General features: G+C 45.4%; 1 protein-coding gene across 1 annotated transcript; it reads left to right on the top strand.

The window, feature by feature from the left end:
* The first annotated feature begins 683 nt into the window (after positions 1-683).
* LBH (LBH regulator of Wnt signaling pathway) lies at positions 684-19,995 on the top strand. Its single transcript, XM_028724472.2, has 3 exons — positions 684-955; positions 4,670-4,769; positions 17,272-19,995. Exons 1-3 carry the CDS (start codon positions 930-932, stop codon positions 17,458-17,460), a joined length of 315 nt encoding a protein of 104 aa, XP_028580305.1. The 5' UTR covers positions 684-929; the 3' UTR covers positions 17,461-19,995.
* Positions 19,996-20,301: the final 306 nt, after the last annotated feature.

Here is a 20,301-nt window from a genome sequence, read left to right as displayed (position 1 = left end):
GGGTAATATCACTTGCGTATTTCCAGCTGGTTGCTGTTCAAATCCTTCGCCTATTGTCATTGTTGAAAATAATTATAACCGGACAGTAGGTGTAGCTAGAACGCATAGCTAGATTTCACTTCTGTGCTGGCGAAGCGACTGCCTTTCCAAGCGCAGTGAAGACAGACACACCGTGTTTGTCGCCCCCATTGTTATGAATGAAAAGCTACCTTAAATGAACCTCGCGGCTATTTTCTTAGCAACTGCATCCTACTTAAGAACTCTTGCGTTGGCAGATCCTCTGACCTCTTCGGAAACGCTTCATTTCTCAGCGGAGATAGAGGCTTTTATTATTTTATTTTTTAAGGGAGGCGGGGGAGGGGGTGGCAAGCGCGTGCCCACAGCCATGCAACCCAGGAAGAAAAGCTAAAGGAGTGGTTTTACATATACCCAAACTTGGCTTGATTGACTGCGATGTGGGTTAGGTAACAACAGACATCAGCAGCAAGGCGCGCTCGTGCCGAAGATGATGCCATAGGAGCCAGCCAATAGGAGAGCTCGGCATCCCGCTCCTTTCTTCCGAGACGCGGCTTTGCTACAGGCTGCGCGCAAGAAACCATTCATGATTTTACTGACATCATCGGAGCGGGTGGGCGGGCCTTGCGGGCCGAGGCACGCCTCCCTCGTCTATAAAAGGAGCTGCCCACTTTCTTTGCGCGAGTCAGTCTTGCAGAGAAAGTCGAGCGTAGTTTCCTCTTGTGCGCGCGGGTTACCAGCGCTGCTCAGCTGTTCCTACCCCCTTCCTTGTCCAAGCGGGCGCTTTCCTCTCGGTGCAAATCGTCTGGTGTGGCCGCTCTTCCTTAGCGAGGCCAGTCCGTTCCTCCTTTCCGGCTCTGCCCCCCTGTGCTCAGATACAAAGGACGTTGGGTCAGCCTCTTTGTTAAGACTTCATGTCTGTATTTTTCCCCATTCACTGGTGAGTACCTCGTTTGCTGGTCTTTACTACTGTACTCGTGGGTCGCAAATGTAGATTACCAGATCCGGGTTGCAGGCTGGGGAGAGGGGGATCAACTTTTCCCAGGAAGGCTCGAGAAACCCAACTAGTCAGACTTGGGAACTTGAAGAGAGAAGCAAGTTCAAGGTTGCGCAGGGGATCGGCGAGGAACAAAAGGAGACGCTCGGTGGGAGAGGCTTCGGGGAAGCTTAGGTCAAGATCCTGGCCAGAAACGTGGAGACTTGGAAAAAGGCAGCCTGGGTCTAATTCTGCCCCCCACTCGCCCGCCCCCTATTCAAAAAAGCAAAGCCCCCTGCAGCCCGACTGTGTGCACGCTTTACACGGAAGCAAGTCCCGCCAAGTTGCACGGAGCTTTCGCCCGAGTAAACGCGCTGGGGATTGCAGCCTGCTATTGCTCGGCGGTGCAGCTACGCCGTTTTGAATGCGAAGCCTCTTTAGCAGTCGGTGCACGCTCTGCTGCTGGGGGCGGGGGGGAAAAGGGCGCCGGTTAAGCGGTTATTCATCCGGCGTTTGTCCTCCATTTCACCCCGCCGGGCGAAGCGGCTCGGCGGAGCTGGAGTTGCTGCAACAGGAGGCGGCGGCAGTGGTTTGCACGGCGAGGCGGCGGCCGCCGCTGCTCTTCGCTTGAGCATCTTGAATGGGCGCTGCTCGCTCGCTTAGAGCGCTTGCTCTGCAGCCAGGGCTTTGCAGACGCTGCACCCCGAGCAACGGATTTTAGAAGGGCATTTGGGGGGGCGGGGGCTCAGTAATGACGGCTAAATAGAGACTGTGTTTGAAAAGTCGCTTGTCAGCTTTGATGTTCGATCTGCAAAGACAACACCCCCCCGGCCCCAAACAAAATATCACCCGAGAGAGTGGAGGGGCGCAGTCCTGCAACCCGGAGGGGAAACTTAATCGCGTGAGGAAGTTTGCTGCTGGGCAGCTGCTTCTCTGCAAGCCTGCAACAAAGGCAGTAGTGATCCGAGCAGCCGGCTGCTGACAAGGGGCGCGGGGGGGGGGGTAGTCGCCGCAGCAGCCGCTCTTGGATTGGCAAATAACCCACACACCCCTCCGAATGGGTGCAGGATTACGGGGAAACAGATATTGCCAGGGGCTAATATCTAAAGGTGGTGTAAGGACTGTAGGCAAATCGGAAGCCTTGACCCTTAATCCCAGATGTGTGAGCTGGCTGTGTTTAGTAGTGCTGGAAGGTCACTCTGCATATGTCCAGAAGCTCTCTGTTAATTGTTATTCATTGTCTTAGGGACCTGAGCTTGGAAAATGGTTCCAGGGCAGAACTGTGGCTCTGAAGAACTCCTGGAATTTTTGCTTGAGGCTATGATGATGGGATTGCATTCAAATGATGCCTTGAGGTGGTGCATTTTAGCCCGCCCGAATCTACCCTTACGTATTTGCGTCTTTCCGCTGTATTCTCTACAGCCTTGTAACTGCTAGGAAAGGCGTGAACTGCCCAGAGAAGTTGTGTAACCATCTTCCTTGGGCTGCTTTCAGAGAAAGGCTGGTCAGGCATCTGCGAGGCAGGCTTCAGGGAATTGTGCTTTTCTGGCACAGAGATGGGATTAAAAACTGGATGGCAATTCAGAATCGGATTCTTTGGCCTCGCAAACACATACACCACACACAAATACAAAACACTGGATGCCTCTCATGATGAATACCAAAAGCAGTATGAATATCCCTTGGCACAAGGGATGCTCTACCTGTGGTGTGAGTGGTTTAAATAGAACTGGCAGGGATGAAGCAAGTGAGTTGTTGGTCTTTTTGCAAAGGTTGCACAGCTTTCTGAAGAGCAAGTGAGGGGAGAATGGCACTAAAGCAAATTCTGCTCTCTAGACCTGCAAGCTGTGTGGAGATGTTTGGCAAGTAGTGTGCTTTGCCTCCCTAGTGCATTTTTGTCTGGAAACCATGCTCTTGCTTGGTGGGGCGCTTCTGATGCTTAATAGTCAGTTATACTTGCCAGATAGCACAGTTTGGGTTGTGCACCATCCAGCTGTTAGCCGGTGGGGCAAGCTAACTGCTGACCAGCATGCAGCTACCCAGCAAGCTAATTTCCTGCTAAGCCTCAGCTTTTCTCTTCTCCCCAGCTTGAAATTGAAAAAAGGAGGTAGCTGTTTACTTGACCTCAGCTGGTTGCTGTTATTTTTATATTCAAGTTTTCTTGCAGAGCAAAGCAGACTATAGAGTTCGGCAGGCTACAACACACTCCTTGGCTTTAGTAACCTTTGAATAACTCTAGCAGGGAGTTCCTAAGCAGCTGGTTGTCTCTGCACTTACTTAAAGCATTTTACAGAGCAAAGTTCAGTTTCACTTCCTTTTTCTAGAAGCACTGTAAAGAGATAGTCCACAGACCCCAATATAGAGGGCAGGAGGGCCACAGCAAGGTGGGTAAATGAACAGATTAGTTTCCTCCCTGTTCCAGTGTAGTCCTGGAGATACAAAGCTGAGCTGATCTTGATGTAGCTCTCACTTATGCATAGAGCTAAGATGCAGCAGCAGCAAATAAGTTGATTCGCATCAGGGAGGCTCTTTCAATGACTTCTCTCTGTGGCCTTGTAAGACTGTATGCTCCTTGGAGCAGAGACCTGTCTTTATTGTTATTGTAATATATTTGAGTGCTGTATGCATTGATGTCACTAATATCTGTTATCTGCACAACTGATTTCCTAGCATGAGCTGTTTGCATTTTGTATTATGCATATGTGTCAAAGCTTAAACTTGGTATTCTGTATGAATCTATAAGAAGAGCTGTTGCCACTTGGCAAGGGTATAAAGTATGTACAGTGAAGAGCGCTCCCTTCCGTTGCCTCCTGCTGTCCTCCAAAGATTGAGCACTGGTGACTAGTGGGCAAGCATTTCTGTTGCTATTTTATAGTGCCATTGCATTTTATTATCTGGGGTACGTCTGAAGCTGATTCAGAGCAGCTTCCAAACTGCAACACAGTTCTTTTATGGCAACATGAATGGATGCAGGCAAGCTTTATAAAGTGCTGTGCCTGGAAATTGAAAATGGTTAAGCACACACCAAAATGCAGAAGTTACTGGATGTGTATGCAAATCTACTTTTGCTTTCAGAATTCATTATACAGGAAAATATGAGTGCATCTTTAACCCCCGGTGTGGCAGTTCCTGAAACCAAAGTTACAGAATTAATCAGAATTAAAGCCTTTGGCGCTGTATAAGTGCTCCATTTGACAAGGTTCTTTACCATTCATACTGAATCATGTGCTCCATCCTTATGGCTGGTTGCTGCCCTAACAGTAACATTATTTTTTAAAAGGTCTATGTAGGGAGAATAGCAGAGTGGGAAAGAAGAGGACTTGTTCAGTGTTGTCTGGATTAAAGACCCCAGGTCTGTAAAGACTTGACTGCTGCTTCCAGCTGCTGTTCTAAGCTTGGCTAAAACTTGTACAAGATCTTCCTTTGAGTGAGGGGTTGAACTTTGAAATCAAAGTGACTTGGAGTGTTCCAATCTGTTTAAAAAAATAAAAAAAAATAACTAAGGCCCTTTCCTAAACTGGAAAGGTTGAAAGGCTTTACCATGTTGATCAACATCTGAATGTTTCTTCAACAACATGAAGCCTTAGTAATAATTCCACTTGGTCCAGTGATTGTGTTCATTTCATGGAACTCTCAACAGCTGAAGCTCTTTCTCTCTCTCTCTGCCTCTGTTTCCAGCTCTGATTATCTGAGATCAGCTGACATGACTGAGGTGATGAGCGCTCCATCTATGGACGAGATTGGCTTAAGCCCCCGCAAGGATGGCCTGTCATACCAGGTATGTTTACTCTGCTTCGTAGAACACTGTTAACCAGCAGAATCAGTTGGGAGTAGATGGTGACACCTTTTCAACAGGCTGACCTACCAGCCTGATTCTCTGCATGCTTACTTGGGAGTAAAACCTCATTGACTTATTTTCAAGCTAGGGATGTGGAACACTTGGCTGGGGTGGAAATAAAACGTTTGAGGCTCAAGTAACACCTTGGGCAGCCTGGAATAAAGTCACTACACCTAAGATCTTAATCCAACACAGGTTACAGAATGCTTAGATTGCATTGAAATGAATGGACTTGAAGCACAATGCTTAGCTCTCCACTGTACTGTGGCACCTTTTCACACAATTCATGTCCTATTATCTATGTTAAGTTGTCTCAAGTTTTCATCTAAATCAGGTATCCCCAAATTCGGCCCTCCAGCTGTTTGGGACTACAATTCCCATCACCCCTGACCACTGCTCCTGCTAGCTAGGGATGATGGGAGTTGTATTCCCAAAACAGCTGGAGGGCCGAGGTTGAGGAAGCCTGATCTAAATGATCCACTCTTCTGGCAGCTCACACTTGAACACACGGCTTAGGCAGCATCTGAAGTTAACACATATGTCTTGCAAGGCCACAATGGGAAACACAGCAAGGTTTGCCTTAATTTTGTAAGAGAAGTCTGGGAAGGTCTTGTCACAGTACAGACACCCTACTTGCTTTGCTTTTGATGCATCAAGCTAGATTTTTAACTTGCCAGTGCCAGAAGGCAAACTGTTCACAATGAGGCTGAGGAGCAATGGTGATGAGTCACATAATATCACAGAGATCTCATTTATGGTGTGTTTGCAAAACCCACCAACTAAAATGGTAATTGGGAGTCACAACAAATGTTACAAATGCTTGCTTTGGTTACACACATGCTATGGCTTAGACCCTTTGGATTCTTTCAGGGTGCCTAAACCACTGTCTGTGCTTATCCTACTTAACTGCCTACAGCTTTGCAAACAAAGAAACAAGCAAGCAAACAGAAGCATGGGCTGCTGGCAGCATTGAGTGTAAGAAAAGCCACATTGGAACATTGCTTGCATTTACTTATTTTAGCATCCCTTTGGTTTTGCATAAGGGCAAACTTGGATTCTTTCCAAGCTCACCCGTCAGCTGGACATGAAGGAGAAGCCAGATGTGAACTCGCTGCTGATACAGATGAGCTTAAAAGTGGCATTGGATATGAGTTGCCATGTGATGCTTGGAAGGAATGATGACTCAGCATCCTCCTTAGGTCAAGGGCAATTTTTCTTCATTGTAAGAGGAGCCAAGTGGCAGCATTTCAGCAGGCGTTGAGAATCTTGGCCCTCCAGATGTGGACAGACTACAACTCCCATCAGCCCCAGCAAGCATGGCCAGTGATCAATGATGATGGGCGTTTTAGTTCAGCAACATCTGGAGGGCTAAAGGTTCCCCACTTTGCAGCATTTCAGTCTCATGGAGGTTTGTTGCTATTATCTTTTCATATGTTGGGATTCTAATGAAGAAACTAGACAGGCTTTGAGTGCTTGAATTATATTCCTCCCAACACGATGCTGGTTTGTTTTTGTGGGGGAGGGGAGCATTGTCCCACTCATTGTAAAAAAGAAAAGAAAAAAAGGTTACAACCAAGAAACAAATATTTACATTGCATAGGGCAATTGCAGCCCTGGAATGACAGCTGCAAACCCAAAAGCAAAACAGGAAGTAGCTGTCGGACGAAGCACCTGTTGTCCTGGGGCTTTGGAGTTACCATTCCTTTTGGAGGAGCAGCACTCGGAGTGGAGATTGCCACAGTGGACATGTAGGCTTCTGGCATGCCAGTTGCTAACAGAAATCTCAGGAATGCCCTGTCCAGGGAGGCTCACCTGGCACCAACCCGGGCCTTTTTGGCACTAGGCATAAAACTTTTTCTTTGCCCCAGGCACTTCTAAATTCTCTTTTTAAACAGGCATGTTTTTGTCTTTGCATTTTATTTCTGTATACAACGGTACCTCAGGTTACATACGCTTCAGGTCGCAGACTCCGCTAACCTAGAAATAGTGCTTCAGGTTAAGAACTTTGCTTCAGGATGAGAACAGAAATCATGCTCCGGTGGCGCAACGGCAGCAGGAGACCCCATTAGCTAAAGTGGTGCTTCAGGTTAAGAACAGTTTCAGGTTAAGAACGGACTTCCGGGACGAATTAAGTACTTAACCTGAGGTACCACTGTAGTCCGCTTTTAAAGATGCAAATACTCTCAGGGCGGCTTAAAAGTAGCGTAGGAAGCTGCCTTCTGCCGAGTCAGAATCCGACCTAGTTTGGTTTTGTCTACACGGACCGGCAGTTGCTCTCCAGGGTTTCAGACAAGAGGTCTTTCCCAGCCCTGCCGGAAAACACCAGGGACTGAAACTTGGGTCCTTCTGCACTCAAAGCAGTTGCTCTACCCCTTTCCTGAATTGTTTACTTGGAAGTAAATTGGAAATAAAATACTAAAATGATATCAAAAGAATTCATTAGGAACGAATTCCCAGGGCAGCTGGCAGGTGGTATATTGTCCTGAGGGGTGAAGGGAGGTCCTAATTCCCTCTTTGCTTGCCTCCCTCACTCTTTTACCTGGCTCTAATTTGATTTTCAGTTTTAAATATCCATAGAACTGTCTTTACTGCCTTTTAATTTATGATAACCGGGGGGAGAAGGGTAGAGCTTAAAACTTATGTATGAATGAATAAAGTCACTATGATAAGCTGCCCCCTGGAAAATGGTAGGCCTGCATTTTCTCCAGCCTACCTTCTCCGCTCACCAAAAAGTCAAAAGCGAAAATCCCCTACTAAGCTACTTAAGATTAAATGGCTTTGACTGGCCTTCTCCAAGTTGGTGCCCTCCAGATGGTGGCTGGACAACCATTCCAGCTGGGGCAGGTGGGAGTTGCAGTCCCAACAACCACCTGAAAGGCACAAGGTTGGGGAGGGCTGATGGTTTTTTTGAGGGTTATGGCCAAAGTTTGCATGTGGACGAAACGAGAACCTGCTCTCATCTTTTCCTGGCAGCTGTGTTAAGTCCTCAGTCTTTGATAATCTATTTGGAGGGTCAATATGTACCTTGGGGCATATCCAGATGGCTCAAACCTCTGTAATTGGTGGCACCTTTCCAGTGCCAACATGTACAGTGCTTAAGTTCTCAAGTGCTGTTTGGCTGCCAGTGAACTGGATCAGACTAGGACCACAGTGGTCTATCCTGGCCGCTGATGTCCTGTGGGGGAATATACTCGACCCCACTTCCAGCTTGTGTGCTGCAGTGCCCCCAGGAAGTAGCTAAATCTCCCGTTTGGACATCTGTGCCTTCAGTTTTCGCACTTGACTTTGTGCAGTCTCTGCATTGCTAACTATGACTTCTCAGAATGTCCCACATACAGACATTGACAAATCTGCACTTCTCCTTTTCCATTTTTAAAGATTTTGGCTTCTCTTGGGCTGTTTTTGGTGTTTTGTTTTGTTTTGTTTTTTTTTGCATTTTTCAACTCAGAAACTCTGCTCAAACCTTTTTAGGACGTTTTCACTGCAATTCTAGATTGCAGTAAGGTTCTTGCTGGTTTCTCTGTTTAGTAAACTAGAAAGTCACATGTTCTCCCACTCACTCAAATAGAAGTGGAGATTCTTTCTCTTTTGGGTAACAGATGGGATGGTGAACTCTGTGACCCTCCCTCCTATCGGACCATTGGCTGAGGCTGATGGGAGTTGGGGGCCAGTGACACACCTGCAAGGCATCCCATTGGCTTCCCTTTGCAGTAAAGCAATAATTCATCTTTCCAAATGCAGGAATGCAGGTTTTTCTTTTGTTTCTGTAGGAGATGTGCAGTGTCCTTCCTGTTTTTGCTATCTCAGATTATTTGTGGAAGCACCAGCATTGATCATTTACTCTTAAGCTTCCTATTAATCCAGACTTGCTGTAATCCATATTTTGTGTGCCCACAAACCAGAAGGGCCCAAATATTGTCGTACTTGTACCTTTTTTTAAAAAAAAACCTACAGTATACGCAGCATCTCTGGCCAATTCCATTGAAATGGCTTGTGGTGCAATTAGTGCTTGTAGTAATTTTCTCCCATTTATATCCTGCCTCTTTTTCTGTCACGGTGTTGGGGAGAAGGGTTTGGCACAGCTTTCTTCCAAACATGCTGTCTTTCTAAATTCAGGGGTGGTTTTTAAACTGGGGAACATGCAAATGTGCAGTGGCCGCCTAATGGCAGTCTGGATTAACAGGGTCTACTACTACCAGGGAAAAGGAGTACAGTGGTACCTCGCAAGACGAATGCCTCGCAAGACAAAAAACTCGCTAGACGAAAGGTTTTTCCGTTTGCGAGTTGCCTCGCAAGACGAATTTCCCTATGGGCTTGCTTCGCAAGACGAAAACGTCTCGCGACTTTGTTTCCTTTGTCTAAATAATAATTCGCAAGACGAAAAATTCGCTAGACGACAAAACTTGCGGAACGAATTAATTTCGTCTTGCGGGGCACCACTGTAAAGGTGTCAGTCTAGCTGCACAGTTGACCACCATTAACCATTTTTGCACATTACCTGCACGTAGGGCATAATGGTGCTTATGTGGAGCAGGGCTGTGCTTTTACCCCTCAAGTCTCCTTCCAACAGCCACACATTGCCCACGGTTGTTTGACGAGAAACCCCAATGTTTGGGACAAAAACATGAGTAGGTCTATTGTCTATTTAAAAGAATCCCCAGCCCTTCTGCAAAATAAGTAACAAGTAAACATGGGGTTCCAGGAAGTGTACTGACCTTCTGCCTTCTTTCTTTACGAGGGTGGATCATTGGTAGGGTATTTGCACTCCCTTGAGCTTTGATCATGCCTCAGAATGCATCTGGGAGAGTGGCAAAAGGGAACGTCTATTTTTTGGAATGATTTCAGATGTCCCCTAATTCCTGCAGGAATAATAAAACCGCAAGTCTTCTAACTATGTCATCCACTAAATGGATTGATGTCCAGACGAAGGCTTGGTTTGTTTTCAGCCTGTTGAATGTTGAGCAGCCTAGTTTGGTCTTCTGAGTCCGCCTCCCCCTTTGACTGTGTTGTGCTTTCTTACTCCTTGGAAATGCTTAATCACCACTTTGCATGTTCACTCTGTTAATGTCATTTGACTGCAGAGCTAATAACTGTCTGAAACTGAGGCTGGTTAAGAACTAAATTAATCATTTTACTAGCCTGCTGTCAAAACAATGCCTTGACTTCAAACTTTTTTTAAAAAAAAATCCTGCTGGAATGGAATTTGAACTAAGGGTCATTGAAAGAAATCTCAAGTTGTGTCAGCTGTGCCCGGCAAACAATATGACTAACTTTAGAGGCAAGTGTTCTGCTTTTTGTGCTCGGATTGCCTTGAACAGCTGGTTAACTAAATCCACTGACTCTGCAGGGAATGAGCATTCAAGACCGGCTGATGGCACAAGAGACCCAAGTGGTGGTTTGGAGCAGCCATTAAGGGTGGTGATTGCATAAGCAGGAGTCGTGCCCCAAACTAATGTCCTGTTTTGCAGAGCATGTTGGAGTGATTCCTCTCCTGTGTGCTGTGCAAGGAGCAAGAGCATTCCTTAAATATGGAAGTAGCCCTGGGATGGACACCCTGGTTGGATTGCATGGTGCATTTGTTTGGGAGCAGTACATTCCTTGGGTTGGCCTTGTGGCTGTTTCTAAATGGTGTGTAAGGCTGGCTTGCACAACTAGGGATCCACCATGCCCAAACCTTTCACCTGCCAAGTGCTTGATAACCACCATGAGCTTGCCATCTCAGCCAAGTGGCAAAATCTCAAGCTTTTTTTTCCAGGCTCTGATGGGCTGTTGCATTTGGCTTGGTGGATCATAGGCCTGATGTTGGGACCCCAGCTGTACTGCCAGCATTTAGGAATGGGAATCCTGTGGGCCTCGAAACCTGGTTGGACTACAACCCCCATCATCCTTGACAGCTGGCCATGCTGGCTGGAGTTCATGGGAGTTGTGGTCCGACAGCCTCTGGACCAGGCATAGGCAAACTCCTGCCCTCCAGATGTTTGGGAGTACAATTCCCATCATCCCTGACCTCTGGGTCCCGTTAGCTAGGGATGGCAGGAATTGTAGTCCCAAACATCTGGAGGGCATGAGTTTCCCTATGCCTGCTCTGGGCGGTCACAAGTTCCCTACCCCTGTCACGGCTGTGCAAAATGCACTCCCATGCATGCTGTAGGACTTGCTGGTTACACGGACAATGAAGTCGGTGGTGCAGTTTGTTAGCTGCCTTTTAAATTCTCTCTGGTTGTTTTGGATTCCTTATTAGCATAGCTTGTTTCCTTGCAGTGCAGTTTTGCACTGCAGCTGAGCTCTTTTGGTTTGTACTCGAGCAAGCTCGCGTACAGCAAGCCTTTTTGTGGTTGTTAAAACATTTTCCACTCTTGGTGCCAAGTTCAGTCAACTCTAGAGGAAGCAGCAGGGGGCTGGGGGAGAGGAGGGTGTCACCTGGCACAGAAGAAGCAGATGATCTTCAAGTTTAGAGCTTCAATTTCAGTTTGATTTTGAGGCATTGGGCAAGAAAATAAAGTAGTTTTGTGTTTGCCTGAGTTGAGTTTTAGGCCAAAGCAAACTGTTGTTCCATCGATGAAGATCTTTTCAGTCTTTGGCTAGGTAGCTAGCTGCTTGGAGTGCTCTTGTAGCTGAAAAGCAGGATATAAATAACTGAATCATAGAACTGTGAAGCTGTCAGGGACCCTCAGGGGCCATCTAGTCCAGACCCTTGCAATGCAGGATTCACAGGCAAAGAATCCCTGACAGATGGCCACCTAATCTGTTTAAAAACTTCCAGCGAATGAGAGTTTTCCACCTTCTGGGGTAGCCCATTCCACTGTCAAATAGCTCTTAATGTCATATATTCCTAATGCTTGGTTGATATCTCCTAAATAAACTTTTCAAAAGGCATCCTGCTACTGTTTTTGAGAGGCGAAATTGTTTTCTACATATTGGGCTCCATTTGTTTATCACTGCAGCAATAAGATACCCAACAAACATTTCCTCTGTCCTTATTGGGGCTTTACTCATGTGTAGATAGTTCTGGGTGGTGTAATGGTTAGAGTATCAAGCTGGGGCTTGGGAGACCAGGGTTCAAATCCCCACTCGACCAAGTGGCTCACTTGGGGCCAGTCACTGCTTTTCAGCCTTACCTACCTCACACGGTTATAGTAGGGATTAAATGAGAACACCTTTATGCCACCTTGAGCTTCTGGGGAAAGACGGTAGGATATAAAGGAAATAAATACATAAGTGAGAAGGGTGACTGAGCAGACATGGAAGTACAATGAGCTTGACCAGGGCAAGCCTTATATGATCCTAGCTTCCATATGTGGGAGCTGTTTTTGGCAACTGTCACAAGAGCACAGTAAAAGTCCCAGGTGGGCATCTGGTACAGAAATGACTTGTTTCTGTGTTGTGTCAAAGAAAATGAAAAACTACCTGAAATGCAGTTCAGGAAAGGAATCCTTTTGCTTTATCTGGCTCCTAGTTGGTAGTAGCTGGCTGTTCCATTTGCAGTCAAATGCCTTCATGGCTTAAGGATTTCATTGCTAGATGAGATCAAAGGTCCTCCTGCTGCCCCTTCCAGTCTCCAGAAGTGGCAAGCCAGGGGTTGCTGGAAGCTCAGAGTCGTGGCACCACCAAGGTGCTGCCCGTCTCGTCTTTATTTCCAGCATTGCTGCTTCTGAACAAGATTCCATTTAGCTTTCGCAGCCAACAGACACTGGTGGATCTGTCATCTGTGGTTCAGTGTTTCCCAAACTTGGGTCTCCAGCTGGTCTTGGACTACAGTTCCCGTCTTTGACCACTGGTCTTGCTAGATAGGGATGATGGGAGTTGTAGTCCAAAAAGAGCTGGAGACCCCAAGCTGTGTGGAAAGCTGTGGCCATCAAAGAAACTGCTTAGGCTCATAATCCTATCGCCAGTTAACTCCAGATGCAGTTTGGCCTGTAAAGAATATAGTCTGAACATAGATAGTCTGGCTTCTATACCAAATAAATATTTGCACACCAAGTCCCACATGCTATGTAAATAGCTGTGATGCAAACCTGAAATGGATAGCATGAATGCAGGCTTTGAGTTCAAGGATCTGCTCAGCTAGCCTTGTAAATAAGCCCAGAAAAGTTAACATTCTGCAGCATTTTTACTGGCCTGACAGAGGAGAGTCAAAAGTTGCATTTCTATGCTGGGCACCAAGTGGGGGGGGGGTCCCCTCTTTCCAAAGCCTGCTTGGTTTCTATGCTGGGTGGAGTAGAGGGACGAAGGCCTCCTCTTTCTCCTCCTCCTCCAGCATGCTCACTCGCCTGCACAGAATTCCATGCACACACCTGCATGCAATTTATGGGTGCCTGTGGCTACCAGGCTAGCACTTAAATACAAGGCTCTGCTCAGCTGCAGGATCGGGTCTGTTTCCATCCCGCCCTGAGATACTCTTTCACCTCTGGCATTCCAAAGGATAACACATTATTTCTCTACTGATACCATGGAAAAGTCTCCCTTGCCAGGCTGCTATTCAGTCACTGGCTTGCATTTATTCTCTGATCAGCTTGGTCGATAGCCCAAGAGGCTGTTGTGTATTGGGACAGCTGTAAGTGTGCCTGAGTCCCCAGGGATGGAAATCTACCTCTTGTGTAAAGAGGAGAGAGCAGATAGCATCTCGTGGATGTGGATAAAAGTGTCCTCATGCAAAGCCTCTCTCTTGTTCCTTTGTTCCCACAGACAACCTTGTCTCGTTTCCTTGTCTGTCATGTGCTGGGAAATGTGACTTCACTTATTTTCCATTGGGCCATCCCTAATCCTTGAGTGTAATTGCAACAACTCATTTTTATGCTGCCTTGATTATTTTTAAAAAAGCATGAGTTAGTGGAAAAATCCCGACCTCCTCTATTGCAGCTGCTTGGAGATAAGATAGTTCATTCTATTTAAAAAGGAGGGAGGAAAAGCACACTAAGCACAACACGTTTAAGGGATGTTTATTTAAGGAAATCATTTATTCCTTAGTTTTCAAGGGGGTGGGCGGAAGCAGACAGTTTATTTCCAAAACAGCTATTCTGGCTTGACCTAATGTACCTAACATGACAGCGAATGCTTATTGCTCTGGTGTTTTCTGCACTGCTGTTAACTATAAGCATCAGCTTGGAATACTTTTGTTTCCACCCCATGGATGCGCTAAATCAGTGCCAAAGGTCTTTGCCGAATTTTAAGACTGCAATCAGTTAATATTGCAAGTCCTGCATGACCCACAAGACACATACTGTCTTGTGTATGGGGGAAGATTTTCTAAAGGGGTGGGGACCTCCTGGTGTTGCTGGACTATGATTCCCATCACTCCTGACCACTGTCCATGTTGGCTGGTGCCCGTAGGAGTTGGAGCCCAACCACATCTGAAAGACCACAGATTCCCCATCCGTGCTGTGCAGCTGCACAATATTATTCTTTATTTATGAACTTCCTTTCACAAGTGTGTCAAGGTGATTTACAAACACACCATGGAAATGGCTAAGAGTAATTTTTGAAAACAGTACCAGAAACAGCTGACTACAGTGGTACCTCGGGTTAAGTACTTAATTCGTTCCAGAGGTCTGTTCTTAACCTGAAACTGTTCTTAACCTGAAGCAACACTTTAGCTAATGGGGCCTCCTGCTGCTGCCGCTCTGCTGGAACACGATTTCTGTTCTCATCCTGAAGCAAAGTTCTTAACCCGAGGTACTATTTCTGGGTTAGCAGTGTCTGTAACCCGAAGCGTATGTAACCCGAGGTACCACTGTATAGGCTTAAAAACCATGGAAAATGAACACCCGGAGAAACCTTTTTATCTATGCAGAAAAGCTTGTCAACACAAAAGTGCCTCCAGTTAATTTTGCTAAATGCAGGTAGTGGGCGCCAGTCTTAAGCCCCACCAGGAGGGCAGCCTTGCCAAAGACCCTGCCTGGAGTTTCTGTTGAGGGAACATCTGATAATTTGGGGACTTGAAGGCGAATTTCCTGTAGAATGCGAGGACCTACTGGGTACACAAGGGATAAGGTGGGCTGTCAAGTAACCTGGTCCTGAGTTCTATAGGGTCTAGTAGCAAAACCTTGAACGTGGCCTGGATTGGCAGCCACAGAAAATCCCTCAGACAAGGTGTTATGTGCTGGCAAGTAGTTTGGAAGCGCATAGCTGGGTGCATACTCACAAGCACTGTGTCAGTAGGCTGCAAAAACTTGACTGATTCCACAAAGCACAGCTTGATGGAGCACTGGGAAAGCCCACTTGGAGCTGCATCAGCTGTGGCGCCTGGCTCACTGATGGAGGCAAACAACTGTCTTTAAGGTGCCCATCAAGTGAATCCCTACCACCTCCAGGTAGGAGTAGGAGAGCTGCTACTGATACTAAGCTCTTGTCTGACTGGGCAAGGCAGCTTTCTATATTCCTATGACTTAGACTGCAGGCTGGCACTCTTCATTTCACAGCCCAGAGTCTGCTGCTTTCTCCCCAGGAGTCCTGAAGTTTTGTAATTGGCCAGCATCCTTGTGCGATGAAGAAAAGGGGGGCTCTGTTGATGGAGCCTCCTTTGTCTTAGGCCGCAGGTAGGAATCTTGTTGTTGGACTGCAGCCTCCATCAGCCTGATGGTACCCAGGCCAAATACCTACTCCAAATTGCAGACTGGCTGGCTCTGGGAGCAGCAAGCAGGTCATTCAGCTTAGGAAGTCCACCATCCACTTTCCTTGTACCTTGACTATTCTCCTGCAGCCTCTGGTGATAACAGGCAGCAGGATCCAAGGGGAGAGAACCGAGTGAGGTCTTGTATTTTGAGTTGCCATAGCATAGATACGAAAAATAGAAAGCGCTGAAGCCCTACGATGGGCCAGAGTAGAACAGGTTTGTTCTGAAGGAAAAGAAACGGGTACGGTTCTGTTGTGTTGCGGGATGAGGCAAATTGCCTCGACATCTGGGAAATACTAACTGGAGCAGAGGAAAGTTGGCTCAGTTTCCGTGTAGCACAGCTGGAACGACTGGTGTTCATCCTGGGACTGGCCACGGGCAAGAATGCAACACATTGGAAAGGAGGGTGGTGGCACAAACTGCTTAGAAGGGAAACTTATTCCTAGCTTGTATTCCTACTTGTAGATGTTAGAGGCTTCAGACTATCACTACTACTACCTGCTGAAATAATGTGTGAGGGAGCTGTGTGGACCAGTCTCTTGTGCAAGCAACACATGCAGGCGACAAGAGCAGATTGGAATACTCTGTATTCTTGAGCTTGTAGCAAGTACCAGAGTTGAGTGGTGAACTTTTCACACTACTTGGTCTCTAGGTGTTCTTAGGCCAAATTTTTAAGATTCTTCTGGAAGCTTTAGGGTCAGCATTTGAAATTTGCCAGGCGCATTTTGCACCTGGCTATCAATCACTTGGGATGAAGTGAAGATGCCCGGGGACCAGGATGACACCTGACATCTTCCCCCATCTGGAAGTGCAATGCTGGGATCTTGCCTGTTTTCACACACAAACAACATATATTGTAGAATTGTATCTGTGATGTTTTATTTGCACAACCGGAACGAATTTCAAGAACCAAAAAGTTGTATTGAAAAGTACCACTAGCTTGTGTATCTGTTTAGGGCCCAATGTAGAGCTGCTTTCACTAGGTGCATTCAAGAGAAGGGGCACCCCATGCAAGCTGGTCCTTCACCAGAAAACCTGTTTTGGGGCTATGCTAATACAGTTTGTCAGAGGCAGCCTCTAAATTGCATCAGCCCAGTTCGGGATAGCTTAGTTCTGTATATGAATGCAGTATTAACCATTCCATATGAGCAACAAATCATTAAACAAAGCCTTTAAAAATTAGAAAATGTTCAAAAAATAAACCATAATTTGGGTGTGTGTTCACACATGCAAATCATCATTGGAAGCTATAGTCAAAAGTCAAGAACACGCATGTTTCCATGGGACCATCAGAACTTTGATACTATTCCATATTACCAAGAACACAAATGTTTTTTAGTGGCGTCCATTCAGTCATAATGTACATCTTTTACGTATTGGAATATTTCAGACAAGTTCTGTGTAGGACACACGTTGGATTTCAATCTAATGAAGATCATGTTCGGTACTGATTTGTAGGCATCGGCAATCTCCCTATCTCAACTGTTCAATGTGGGAAGAAGTTTAAAGAAGATGATTTTATTCACTGAACATGCATTGCAGCTGGCCACATTGCGAGCTAGCCAATAGCTTGAAGCCAGGTTTCAACCAAACAACACTTGCAGGAAAGATTGGCTTGCCTTAGATCATTTGTGTGGTTTACTTATCAGATGGTTGGTTTTTGATGTGGCAGACCTAGGTTCAAAATCTTGTTCAGCCATGATGCTCACAGTTGGAACCCTGGACCAAGGCACTGCCTACCTCACAGTTATGATAAAAAGAGATGAGAATGTCAAGCATACCTCACAATACTACAGAAGTGCTGACTATTGTAAATCTTTTTGTTTTCAGATTTTCCCTGACCCTTCAGACTACGATCGTTATTGCAAGCTGAAGGACCGTCTCCCTTCCATTGTAGTCGAGCCAACAGAAGGGGATGTGGAGAGCGGAGAGCTAAGATGGCCGCCTGAGGAGTTCCTGGTCCAGGAACAAGAGGAAGAAAACTGTGACGAAGCAAAGAAAGAGAGCAAGGAGCAATAGAGTCTTCTGTACGACTTAAGATGCCATGTCATCTTGAAGGGGGGAAGAGAACCACAACTGTTTTGAAAAGTCTTTTTTTCTACAAAAGACATTCAAATTTTGCACCTGCAAAAAGATCTTAGTTTTTTCATATTCTCTATTGAGAACTGAAGCGCTTGACATGACAATCTCCAAATGAAAGCAAGGAAGGCAGTTGTGCCGTAGTGGAAGGGGGACGGCTGCTCTTCTCAAGATGGCTGTTGAATTTTGTTAAGGTTATCTGGGGGTAGCCGTGAAATTGCAGGGCGCTTTGGTGGAGGATCAGACGGGCAGGAAACGCGCTTTTTTTCTGAAGTGTGTGGGGTGGAAGAAATGACTGCAGATGTGTAAAATGCAGCTGCCTCTGGCTATAAAAGCATGAGACTAGTATTCATCTCTCAAAACTTTGCCTTCTTATAGTGCTTTGGTTTTTGGTTTTTTGGTGTGTGTGTGTGTGTGTGTGTTGTGGGTTGAGAGGTATGAATACATGCCACTGAAATGCTCCGATGACAGTAGAGTATGGCAGGTCTTTCCTGCTGAACACCATCGAGGAGCAATGGATCAATAACGTTACCCCGTTCAGTATCTTTTCTTTCTTAAGTCGCACACCTTGTTGGGAATGTTGGTGCTTGGCACTTGCTAGCCCAGCCCGTTGTAGACAAAAGCCATCTTCGCCTTCTCCCCCCCCCCCCCAAGCCCCTCTTAAAATATGCATTTAAATTCTAACCCGAATGGGTCTTGTGACCGTGATAAAGGTATTGACTGACTTACATTTAAATCTTACAGCGGTGAATCTTCTTTTCATTGGCACAGTGCTGATGACTTTACAAAATGATCCTTTGCCACTTTTCTGCAATAGCTTTGTTTATCCTGCACATGGTAACGAAACAGGTTGAGTTTGATTTTCCTTTCTTTTTTTCAAAAACAAAACAAAACAAACTTCAATAGATTTTTGCCATAAAATTATTTTCCGGGCACCAAAGCTGCTGTTAAGTCTCCCATCCAGAAGTACATCTAGTTGGGTATGAGATACCAGCTTTTCTAGTGGCATTGAGGGATGTGTGTAGTTTAACCATTTGCAAAAGCTGGATGAAGAGCTCACTTTATGACAGTGCATAATCTAACTTTGTCCAACAGATGCAGTGAACCCTAACAGAGCTTTGGAGATGATCTGAAGTTTTAACAGAAGTAATTGAAGGAAAGCAGGTCTTCTCTTCAAAGAAAAAAAAAGTATTATGGTCTCTCAGTATTCTGGAGAAGATAATATGCTTTTTGAACATATCTATGAGATTTTATTGATAGGCAGAAGCTTGTTCCCAAGATCTAAATTCCTAGCAACAGCTGCCGATATTTTTGTCCGATCTATCCTCTTAGGATGTGGAGAACAAATTGCAGGATAAGCTAAACTTGCTGCTTTCTAAGAAAGCAGAAGTCTTGACCACTTGATGGAAGTCCTTCCTGAGACTTCACAGTATAAAAGGACCACTCTTGAGAAATGAAAAGCCAATTGTTTCCATGTTTAATTCTGGAGACACTAAAAAGATGTAATAAACGCGCATCATGGCCTTAACAAGATATTCAAAACAACCCCTAGTCTCGCACGTCCCTTGTTTATCGCCTCCCTTCCTTCTTTCTTAAGAAATCTGTTGGGACTTTGTGTATATATTTGTATTTGATACCTCATGAGTAGTAAAAACGCTGGTAAGGAGTTAGGGAATCTGCTTGTTTAAAATCAGCAGGATTAATCCCTCCCACCCCCAGTCTTTGTCTTGCTTGTGTTTTCAACATAATGGCAATAACTTTTTAACAGCTGTGAGTCATAGTTACATGTGGGCGTGAGGTTGCCTGAGTGTTTTTTATTATTGTTGTTGTTATTATTATTATTATTTTAAGCATAATATAGGGATGTAGTTGGTGTTCCTCTGTATTCTTTTGGCAGCCAAGAACTTGTCACACATGTACTACCTATCTTGGTTAACAGTTTTGTCATCGCTGAAACCTGTCTTGCATCATTTCCTAGTCCAAGGTTGCTTTAAAACCAATGGATCCAGATGTTTTACGGTCTTGTATGCTGGACATCTGTTCTCGTCTTGCTGTTCAGTAGAATGAGCTGTGATACCTGCACACCAGCCTGAACTCCCTAGTTTTATCTCCAAAAAGTTATTTCTCGTTTTGTTTGCAGATTTTGGTCCCAAGTTTTGAAGCTGTCAAATGTAAACCACTCAAGATGAGCAAAAATCCTTAATGCTTAAAAGATCAGAGTGGAAATGCTGTTTGTCTTTAAATATTAGCATATCCTTTTTGCGCCTCTCTTTTTTTAATTGTTGCTTGTATTTCTGTCATTTTTGAATGTGTCTGAAGAACAAAGCACTCCAGTTGAATTTCTCCTGTTGTATATTACATTCTATATTTCTGTAAAGTTCTTTTTTGAGCCTCAGGGAAAAAAAGCTTGCATTTTTTTCAGACTACTTTTGTCACTGTGACAGTTGTAAATAAAGTTTGAAAATGCTTTCCAAACCTCTTGCATTCATGTTTGCTCTCTTATTTCGTTTCCTTTCCCACAATCCAAGAAGGGTGGGGGTGGGTGATCTCTAGCAGTTTGAAATGGGTATGTGAATCCCTATCCAAACCCAAGTGTGCTGCTCTTGGAGTGCAAGCATTAAAGAGGATGGTACTGTATTGCAAATCTACAGCAGTTTGGGTTATTCAAATGAATTAAGCAAGAGAAAGCAGAAAAACCTCAACCATGTTTTCTGAATTGTGGGTTGGAGGATCCTGTTAGCTAAATATATCAGAAAATAGGGTGAGGCATCTGCTAGCTCT

The sequence above is a fragment of the Podarcis muralis genome, chromosome 3, assembly GCF_964188315.1.
Source record: "Podarcis muralis chromosome 3, rPodMur119.hap1.1, whole genome shotgun sequence".
Classification (NCBI taxonomy): domain Eukaryota; kingdom Metazoa; phylum Chordata; class Lepidosauria; order Squamata; family Lacertidae; genus Podarcis; species Podarcis muralis.
The sequence above is the reverse complement of the archived record's forward strand: the minus strand, read 5'-3'. Positions and strand labels throughout refer to the sequence as shown.